The 10,846-nt window shown below is 38.0% G+C and overlaps 1 protein-coding gene across 1 annotated transcript; it reads left to right on the top strand.

The window, feature by feature from the left end:
* The first annotated feature begins 6,879 nt into the window (after positions 1–6,879).
* On the top strand, positions 6,880–8,345 carry LOC108971009 (skin secretory protein xP2). Its single transcript, XM_018936773.1, has one exon. It carries the CDS (start codon positions 6,986–6,988, stop codon positions 8,177–8,179), a length of 1,194 nt encoding a protein of 397 aa, XP_018792318.1. The 5' UTR covers positions 6,880–6,985; the 3' UTR covers positions 8,180–8,345.
* Positions 8,346–10,846: the final 2,501 nt, after the last annotated feature.

Genomic DNA, 10,846 nt, shown 5'->3' with positions numbered 1-10,846 from the left:
ACTACGAATTGAGGGCATGCACCTGGAATGTCCGGTCCCTTAATTGGGAAGGTGCCGCTGCCCAGCTGGTTGATGTCCTCGTAAAAATAAAGGATTATTTGCCTTAAATACTTAAATTGTTGCAGAAACAGAAAACATTTCATAAATGACCTTGGAAAGAACCATCGAGTCGAGAGTTATTGACATATTCGATCCATTGAGGTCACCCAGGCCCGATATCTTCCATATCTACGCTCAGCAGTGCAGTCTTCTATCAGAAAAGCGCCTTGTCACATGAACAAATAAAATCATAATTTTTATGTCAAATCTAAGCAAATTATTACTTCATATTTAAAAAAAAAAATATTTTAAAATGTTTTGTAAACATTTTTTCCAAACTAAGTTCATATCCTATGCTAATATATACATTTGCATTTATGCTGACCTCAAATGATCTCATAATTCACGAATATCGAAATATTTCGCAAAACCAAAATAAGTGGGATCTATTGATCTTGGCTGAGCAATATGTTTTTAATCTATTTATCGGGGACACATGAATGCAACATACTAATTAACGTACATACATATCTATATACATATGTATGTGTATATATTAGGTTGTCAAAAAAGTATTGCGGTATTTTCGCCAGTTGTCGCTGAGAGCGCGTAGTTCTAGTTTTATTCGTCGCATCGGGTCATGATATACCTTTTTGGAAAGCTCATTTCACGCGCTAACACGTGTTTGATTGATTGTCGTTTGTTTTAAGTCGTTCGTGAGTTATAGCGTCGCAAACATGGAGCAAAATAAGGAGAAAATACGGCATATTTTACGGTACTACTACGATAAAGGCGAAAATGCATCTCAAGCCGCCAATAACATTTGTGCAGTTTATGCACCCGTTACAGTTTCCATTTCCACCGCACAACGATGGTTTCAACGTTTAGCTTCTGGGGTAGAGGTGGTCGAAGATGCGCCACGCTCCGGAAGGCCTGTCGTCCATAATTGCGATAAAATCGCTGAATTGGTCGAAAGTGACCGGCATAGTAGCAGCCGTAGCATCGGTCAAGAGCTTGGCAAGAGTCATCAAAAAAAAATTTTATGAACAATTGAAAATTTAATAACAATACCGCAAGACTTTTTTGACAAACTATTATATGCATATGTAAATATAAACCTATGCACCGCAGCAACTTTATGTGCATTAGCAATCAAATAAATTTGTTAATAAGGTTCAACGGTGCGTAAATTTGGTATTTTTTCTACCAAAATTTCACACCTTATTAATATGAGAATCATAAAAATCAATAGCGCGGGCAAACGCAGCGCCTTAAAACCTGCACGCAACCGACCCAACTCAAGTAAGGTGCCGAAACAATGGCGACCTTCAATTTCGGACACAAAAAGCCGTCAAAAGTCCGCGTCTTGGCTGCACAATGAGTCAATGAAGCGATGAAATCGAGAGTGCGCCACCCACCAAAAAAAAGCAAAAACCAACATCATCCACAAACTTGACGAGGAGCCTCAAATGAAAAAAATATCTATGGATATTTAAGTATATATATATAGTATATATTTAAGGTTACTTACCCATTCATGTTAATACTTATGCTAGTGATGCTGTGCGCTTAAAACTACCCACAACTACTGCAAGCCCGCTGACAATGGTAATTAGCCGGTCTGCCATGCGTTCCGCTTTTCGTGTTTACGTGCTAAAAAGTCTCTAACGAGCCAAACCCCAATCGGCATGCATAGCGCATATGCTGAACATTGTTTGCCGGCATTTTCGCCTTCAACTCGGCTCATATAAAAATTTATGCAAATATGTGGGTATATTCATAAGTTAGTTTATGGGTTCAGGCAATATGGGTTAGGGTTGTTAATTAATTACCTAGACGCTTACAAGGCACATTTTTCATTTTTTCCAACACTAATCGATCATTTAGAACAAACCTCTCCAAAACACCCGAACTTTGTTGTAATCGTCTAAGAGTTTCCGATCAAGTAACTCAAACTGGCTATTTATCGAATGTTATCAAGGTTTGGTTTCACCCATATACCTATTCGCCTTACCTCCTTAATCAATCTACTGGCCCGAAAACTGTTGATTTCTTCTGTACCTGAGATTTTCGTGGTAACCAACTTTTTTACAAAATCTGAGACTTGGCAAGATCCTTTCTTTCAAAATTGACTTTGACTTCATTGTATGATTGACTTCAGCTATAAAAATAACTGTAAAATAGTATTGCGGCAGTACTTTTTTTCTTCTTCTTCTTTCATACTGCAACCGTGAGTCTCAAATCGAGAGGGATTTTCGCTGCATCATCGCCTTCAGTGGTTAGTACGCGGCCAAACCATCGAGTTACCCAGCACTTACGACAAGAGCTGCAAAGACCTTGTTGTGACCATCTCTCGAATGCTCCAAGTTTTATTATCTCGGTTCAACATAGTCCACGTTTCTTCGCCGTTTAATACGATGGGAATGCTAAAATACTTATAGACCGTAATTTTTGTTTATCAATGGAGAGAACTGCCTCTCGGTTGCCACTCGATCCAAAAGTAGCACTTGTTAGCAGGAGTTATTTTGCGCTTGATCTCCATGGTTGTTGGTGGTGTTTATGCTGGTTTCAAGATAGACGAAAATCTACACTTTTTCAAATTTATATCTGCCGACAGTGACATACAGGTACTTGATCTTGCCCTCCTTCATTACTAAGCACTAATACTCACGTTCAAAACTGACCTCCTTCGCTACATTTTGTAGGCTGGTTTCTTGTCCTGAAGGTTCTGGTCTAGTAACAGGTCAGGAACAGAAAGTCAATCGGTTTTTTTTTTTTTATAAAAATTATGTCTGACTGCTTTATAAATTTAGTGCGATCACCCTAGTAATAAACAAAATGTACTTATAAGATTTATGACACTTTACACAATACTAATTGCAAAGTGAAGACCAAGAGTAGGAGCAATTTGTCGATATACACGAGCCGCATATCAAGTTAATCCGCAACAAAGGATTAACTCTTGTTTGCAAAGAATTGCTACTGTTATATCGGCAGAAGGCCGAATATGGGTATATGTAAATTGTCTGTAATTTCTTAGCAAACTAGAATTCTTGCCACTGTTTAGCTTGTAGCCAAATAAGTGTTGTTATTTATTCTTCTTTGACACTGGCAGTATGCTCTATCCTTTGAGGGGTTACGCCAGTTGTACAGCCTAGTGCAGACAGAATACTTGTACTTGGTTCTTCAATTGCATGCGTGGTCCCCTTGCTTCCATTTTCCACTCATGGTTCTTGAGTGGCTTACATGGACGGCTCCAAAGATCTTCCGAAGGACGATTCTCTCGAATGCTCCTAGTTGGCTACTTAACAAGATTGAAGTGATGCATTAGGTGAGCAACTAAGTTCCCACTGTTTGTCAGTGGGTGGCTCCAGCAGTTAGTGGTGATCTATTTTAATATAGCCAAAAACTTTCGATGACGGTGAATTGGAGCCGTTGCTCGATGAGTATCCGCGTTGAACGCAAGAAGAGCTCAGCAATGGCATCTATCCGCAAGCCGTTTCAAACAACATGCGCTGAGAATAATTCAGGAACAAGCTACTTTAATTGCTTAGGACCTCAATACCAGGAAATTTCCGACAATGTTCGGGCTCACGTTGCCAAACCTGCTCTTAAATGGCAAGCCTTACTCACCTCGCCATATTCGCTAGATATTACACCGTCCGATTGTTATTCGTTCCGTTCGCTAGCACACGGTCTGGCTCGGAAGCAGTTCCACTCACAACAAGGAAAAATGGCTTGATTCTTGGATAGCATCACAAGATGAACAGTTTTATCATAATGATTTTTGAGTTTTGCCAGAAAAATGGGAAAAAGTTATATTTTCCAATTTGTTTTATTCGAACGTAGGATCTTAAATATTATATCTTTCATCTTTTTAGATGCAAGAACAATCCTAGTTATGAATCAGAAAGCTAAAATCATTAACCTTGAATCAAATTGATTTAGAAGATATTTATATTTAGATATTTTGTTCTAACCAAAAATCTTTTAAATAATTAATACATTCTCTTTTTTTATATGTATATTATATTCTGACTTCATTCATGACATTACGTTGTTACCACTGACCGAATCTGTGACCTTCATCTTCAACTTTAAGAGTTCGGATCACTCTTTTTCTTGATGCCAAATATTTATTTAATCCAAATCAGACAAATTTTCTATTTGCGAATCGATTTGCTGTCAACGCCACGCATCCGAAAAGGTAATTACTTCATCTTTGAATAAACAGTGCGTGCAAAAGTAAACAGACAATCAATACGAACGAGTAATACGGATACATACTGAAGATATACAAAAATATACTTATCTATTTTGTTCATCGAGGTTTTATTCACGATTATTTATGTGATATATATATTTGTATATATATATATATATTTATTTATATATGTATATAAGCATGAGCTATCTGGATGAATATAGTTTTTACTAAATATTATATATACATATGTGTAATTGCTGAAGATTGCTTAAGAAGCTCATGAACTGGGCACCAATATTTTGGTATACAAATAGTAGAAGAGCAAATATGTGGAGGCAACGAAGAAAAGCTTGGGAAATTGATCATGATCAACATTGTGGTTTTTTTTATGGATCTACTATTTATATTAGCATTTATACTTACTTATGTCTACGTACAAATAACAGGTATTGGTGCAAATTGGTGTACTTATCAGCAATAATATCTGCTTTAGTAAATAGTTTTTAACTTTCATACAGTGGCGGACGTAAAATTGTGAAGCAGCATTTTTTACTCTGAACAGAGTATATTGAGTTTACTACGATGTTTGTAAGAACTAAAAATAAGTATTGGAAATCCTATAAATTTTATATATATAATTGATTAGCGTGACGAGCTGAATTCGTTTAGCCATTCCGTCCGTCTGTCTTTCTGTATATACGCACATTAGTCCTTCAGTTGTGAAGGTATCGCTTTGTAATTTTGCACTCATCCTTCGCTCACCAAGAAGCTGCTCATTTCTCAAAACTGGAAATATCCGACCACTATAACATATAGCTGCCATACAAACTGAACGATCAGAATTAAGTACTTGTATGGAAAACTTTTCCATTTAAGCAGATTTCGACATTTGAGGAAATATCCTCTCTTTTCTTTCTTGATTTAAAAAAAAAAATCCAGGAGAAAGGTCATGTGATCGTAATAAAATTTATAATATTGATTATTTTTTCATGAACTGTCAGCATGTTTCGAACTCAAGCAAAATTTGGTAAAAAATTAATTATAGATTTAAAATTCTCTATTAAATAGAATGCAGGAAATGCTTACATCAATTTTTTTTAAATGGTTGCCAACTGTTAAACAAATTAATTTTATATAGTAAATATATTACGGCCAAAATTAAACTAAAAGTGCATATACGAATTTTACAAATAATTTTAAAATTTTATACTGCCAGAGTTGCCATTTGTTATTAAAATAGTTTTAATTTTAGCAGTTAATGATGAAAAATTTTGAACAAAAGTGCGTATAAAAACGAGGCAATTAATTTTACAAATAAATTTGCATTTTTATGCTGCCAGGGTTGCCATTTGTTTTCAAAATAGTTGTAATTTAAATTGGTCCAGATATTGTTATAATAGATTAGCTCCCAAAAATTCAAAAAAAATTTTTTTTTCTTAGTACACATTTGTGATTAGTGTTGCCATTTTAATTAAAATTATTTTTTATTAAATATTTACGCATATAAAGTATATTTGGATTGCCACTACTTTCAATTTTAAATTTGTATTAATGGCATAAAAATTTATGCTTTTCATGTACCTGTTAATAAAGTTACAAAAAGTATTGAATATAATTAAAATGGAAATAAAATATTTTACAGTGTTACCATGCTAAAAAAATTGGTAATTTAATAATCAAATATTTGCTATTATTTTTTACTCAAAATAGTTTATATACCAAGTAATTTCAATTAAATTTGTGTTTAAATTTTGTAGAGTTGCCACATAATTTTGCCACAGAAAAAATTGGAGTATTCATAATAAATTCTTAATAAATTCTTAATTATATAACAAGTAATTCCAATTAAATTTCTATAAAAATTTGGTAGGGTTGCCACTTAATTTCGACACAAAATTTTTTAAATGTATTTATTATTATTCCTGCTTCAAAATTTCAAAACGAAACGATTTTTATAAAATTTGTTGTCAAAGGTTGCCACTTATTTGTTAAAGAAAATTATAAGAAAGAAAACGAAATTATTTTTAATCCAAAATAGTTTTTTATAAATATAAAAATTAAAATTAATTGGTGAATATTTTTGTTGAAAAGACAATTTTGCTTCTTCAAGACAATTTAATCGCCACCCTTGTATATACATAAAATGCCTCTGAGCACTCCGTCTACAGCGCAAAGTGTGTACTTCTTTTATTGATTAAGCAAACATCATTTTACAGCGCAGATCACCGATCACAGATCGAGCATTTACCGAGCTGGTCTACGGAAGAGGGCTTTTAAGCTACGCTTGCTAAAAGATATTAGCGCGAGTGTATGTATGTATGCGATCGTGTGTGGCGGGAGACGTGCGAACTACTTGTCGCTTGAGTTGARCGCGCTGGCGCACCGCACTTAACTGTGTTAAAGGGTTGCCGAAGTGTGGGCGGTGGGGAAAATTTCGGTACTCAAGAATTGCTAGTTAAACTATTTATTGCCGTCATGGGTACATACAGATTCCAAAATATTTTGTTTTTTTTTGTTTTATGTATAGGAAATATAGCACGTAGTAGCTCCGAATGTGTTGAGCTAGACGGGTTGAGACATATTGGCCTATAAATTTGTACGCCACTCAAAGAGATTTTAACAGTTCACAACGAGTTTGGTACACGGTCAGTTCGGTATTAGCTGATCTTCTAATTTTCTACTCGCTTTACTCAGTTTAAATACGATACGATCAGTCTTTATATAATTGGGTGTGGAACGATGAAATTGTGCTTGATACTTGCGGTTTGTGTCCTGGCGACACTGACGCCACCCACACAAGCTCTCTTGGGCGCCAAGTTGGCCCTCTTGGGTTTGGGTAGAAATCTAATTAGCGGCGGTGATGGTGGTAATGGTGGCGGCTATGGCAGCGGCAACTATAACGGTGGCTACTACGCACAGCAGAATCGTCCCGTCTACAATGGCGGTTACGGTGGCGGCTATGGCGGCGGTTATGGCTACGGACGTCAGTCATACGCCGGCAACTACAATTATGGTGGCTACAGCAACCGCGGCAGTTACGGCGGTAGCAACGGTGGTGAGCAAGTGGTGCGTATTATCAAAGTGATTGTGCCTAATGAGAACGTCGTCAGTACGTCGAACCAAGCCAGCGGTTACACAAGTGGTGGTTACTCAAATGGTGGATACTCAAGTGGTGGATACTCTAGTGGTGGATACTCAAGTGGTGGATACTCAAGTGGTGGATATTCTAGTGGCGGATACTCAAGTGGTGGCGCCTCAAGCGATGGTTACTCAACAGGTGGTTGGATCCCAATACCAGCGCCAACACGTTCAGTAGTACAAGCCGCGCCAGCACCAGTGCCCGTCCAAACTACATATTACTCAGCGCCTGCACCACAACCTATCGTACAAGTGGCTCCAGCTCCAGTTCCAGCACCGGCACCGGCACCGGCACCGGCACCTCAGCCCATCCAGTATGCGACAAACATTGCCCAAACTTATGAGTACAGACAATCTGCACCACAGCCCGCTCCAATTCAAGTACAAGCCCCGCCAGCTCCCGTGGCCGTGCCCGTACAAGTACCGGTACAACCCACATACATTTCAGCACCTGCACCACGTCCTGTCGTTCGCGTAGTACCGGCACCACAACCCGTACCAGTCTATCAACCACCCTCAGTTGTACTGCAACCGCCTGCACCACAACCCATTTCACTACCCGCTCAAACATCGGATATCGTGAAAACCATCAAGATCATAGTCGATGAGGATAATAACGCGCAGCAAGGTGACTACCATGGTGTTCCAGCTCAAAGCTATGGTCCACCACCACCACCACCGCCACAGCCCCTTCCACAGCCAGCATCGCAGGCCGGTTGGAGCAGCAGCAGTTCGTCGGGTGGTTGGAATAATGGCTACAAGAGCGGTGGCATCTGGGAGAAGATTGGTTGTTAGTCAATTGGAAACTATAACTTTTTAGTCAAAACCGTTAACAATTTTATTTTATATACCTTAGTCTTATGTACTCAATCTGTCTGTGTCATACCAAACTGCCGTGTTCTTGCAGATTGCTTGCTTACGAAAAAAGTTCGATATTCTTTATGAAACTGCTTTGAATAAACATTTTTTGGTATTTGTTTGCACACCTTCGCCTTGCATTTTCGATTTGGCTGCTTAGTTATCAGTTACTCGCTAATTAAAGTATGCAGCGTTGGGTCTAACTGTGGTAACGAAAGATTTCGCTAAATCGTAGGTCAACAGTGATTATATGTTCTTTGGAGGGCAATGGTGGTTGTTGTTTCTAATATTTGCTTCCGATAGGCATTGAGGTTTAGGAGAAAAGTTACCGCAAAAGCGCTAAATTCTCTTTGGTGAAAAGCAAAATTCTGAAAATTGAATTTAAAATTAAACTGAGTAACTGTAGTTTTTTTCGAAATATTTCCGAGAACGGAGACGATTTACATGGTATATAGATTCGATTAAAACTACAATCATCCAAATGGTGTTCATTTTCAGGTAATTTCGGGGTCAAGTAAAAATTCGACAGGTCCTGTTTCTATCAAGAATACCAGACTGTAGTCAATATGTGAAATTTTTGGAACGAAAGTTGCTCTAAAAGTTTTCCATAAATCGCGTTACTTTTGAAAAATATTGAATAATATGAGGACTGCTTATAATAAAACAATACTACTATAAACATTTAGTTCTTGGTTAGTTCAGGTGAAACTGGTAATCCAACTACACACTAATATCCACGCCTTATCTTTTTCCTTGAAGGCTTTTCTAAACTTAAAAAATGTGTTCGATTTTCAAGTATAATGAGTCTAAAAGGGAAAACAAGTTTCATAACCAGATTCCCTCAAATTCTTGACACGCTTAATCAAAAGGCCTGTGACCAATAAGAGTAACTATAAATCTGAAATACTACTGCTGGACCTATGAAATAAGTACTTAGTTCTAGCCTTATCGTACTTGGGCCATATTTGCTTCCTTATCATTCAGTCGGTCTATCTGTCTATACGGTTGTTTTCGGTATGCTCCCGTAGTTATTCAATATGACACCACAGACCTAGTACTTTCCTGTTTCAACGTCCTAATTCTTATAGCAACACTTGCAGCTACTTACTGTATGCGTCTATGAGTAGTTGAGTCCGTACATCATAATTTGCCTAATTTCGGACTTATATGTATATCCAATTTATTTAGTTTAAGGCCCAGTACCTCTTAAGTATTCTTTTGCAGGGGAGATAGGCCATATACGCTTTATATGCTCCTTTTTCAATGATAATTTTCCAATTCGGCTTGGTATCGATTTCAACCCCACAGTTAATTACCTGTGCGGAGAAAGTTCTGTCTTATAAGAGTTAACACTTAGTTTATTGGCCAACAAATGAAGGCCTTAGGGGAGACACACCACCGCCCTTCTTTCAAGGGACAGCGTTACGAAGAGGGTAAACTTTACGAAGAAGTTTAGAGTTAATTTTGGCAGTAAGGAGGAGTGCAGTGGTTCCCAGGTCGACCTACTACTGAGACGCAGCACTGTCCAGTGGTACACTGATGGCTTGAAAACACTGGAAGCCATTGGAGTAGACATTGAGGGACCGCATATCAAACTGTCTATACCAAAGGAGTATTTTCCGAGCACCTTTCAAGGAGAATCTTTGCTATAATTCAGTTTGCTGAAATCAATCTTTATCCCGACTATCGCAACCAGCGCATCATTATACTCAACGATAGTCAAACGACACTAAAGGTAATCTCAACTTATGAAGTCAATCGCTTTTAGTGGAGGAGTGTATAGAAAGGTTGAATCGCCTATCAGTTTGCAACCTGACCTGGATGCCAGGGCATAACGGGGTAGGCGGCAGTGAGCTGACCAACGAACTAGCCCGCTCGGAGGCAGCTTCCGGGATGATGGGGCCATACCATGCATTGCAGTGAGGTCCCACACCATAAAAGAGTTTGCCCGCATGGAGGACTACTACTACTACGGGGCACAGCAGGCACAGGAGGCACTTTTCCAATATGGAAAAATATGCAAAAACTGCCGGTTTTGCGACGTGGAACACGAAACTCCAAAACACCTGATTCTTGACCACCCAGCAATTTGCAGAAGTAGACTCAAGGCTCTTCTACGTGGACAGGGATCACATCAACCCAGCAATCTCCTGGAATTATTCAGAGTGTTGAACCTTTGTGACCATATGTGATATAGGAGAGGGCAAAATAGATCAGAGGTGGCAGTGCAAAACCTCAATTATTTTCTATGTTCTTCCAGTCCATTGGCACATATGTGTAATCTTCGCTGGGCTCTCTCCATAATCTCTCTGAAGGGAAGAAACATCCGTAATTAAGTTTTTTCCAAATAAGTTAATAAGTTAAGTTTTCAGTCCAAATTGCTGACTTAATAAAAATCTCTAAACACTTAACTTAAATAAAATCGTCAAATTAACGACGGTTACGGAGGTCCAATGGTTTCAGTTCTTGATTGGAAACAATTTGATACGAATACAAGACCCAATCCATTCTCAAAATCCGGCTGGTTGGGGTTTAAGACAGTCGCAGTTCTAGAAAACGTCTTAGAATCGACAAATTTCGGTCTTCAGCAACACTTGAATGAAC

Source organism: Bactrocera latifrons, unplaced genomic scaffold (genome assembly GCF_001853355.1).
Source record: "Bactrocera latifrons isolate USDA-ARS-PBARC rearing strain unplaced genomic scaffold, ASM185335v1 scaffold_32, whole genome shotgun sequence".
NCBI classification, from domain to species: domain Eukaryota; kingdom Metazoa; phylum Arthropoda; class Insecta; order Diptera; family Tephritidae; genus Bactrocera; species Bactrocera latifrons.
This window is presented reverse-complemented; position numbering and strand designations above follow the sequence as displayed.

Bases quoted from the DNA above. Each gene is read 5' to 3' on its own strand.
- LOC108971009 (XM_018936773.1), top strand. From the start codon at position 6,986: ATGAAATTGTGCTTGATACTTGCGGTTTGTGTCCTGGCGACACTGACG.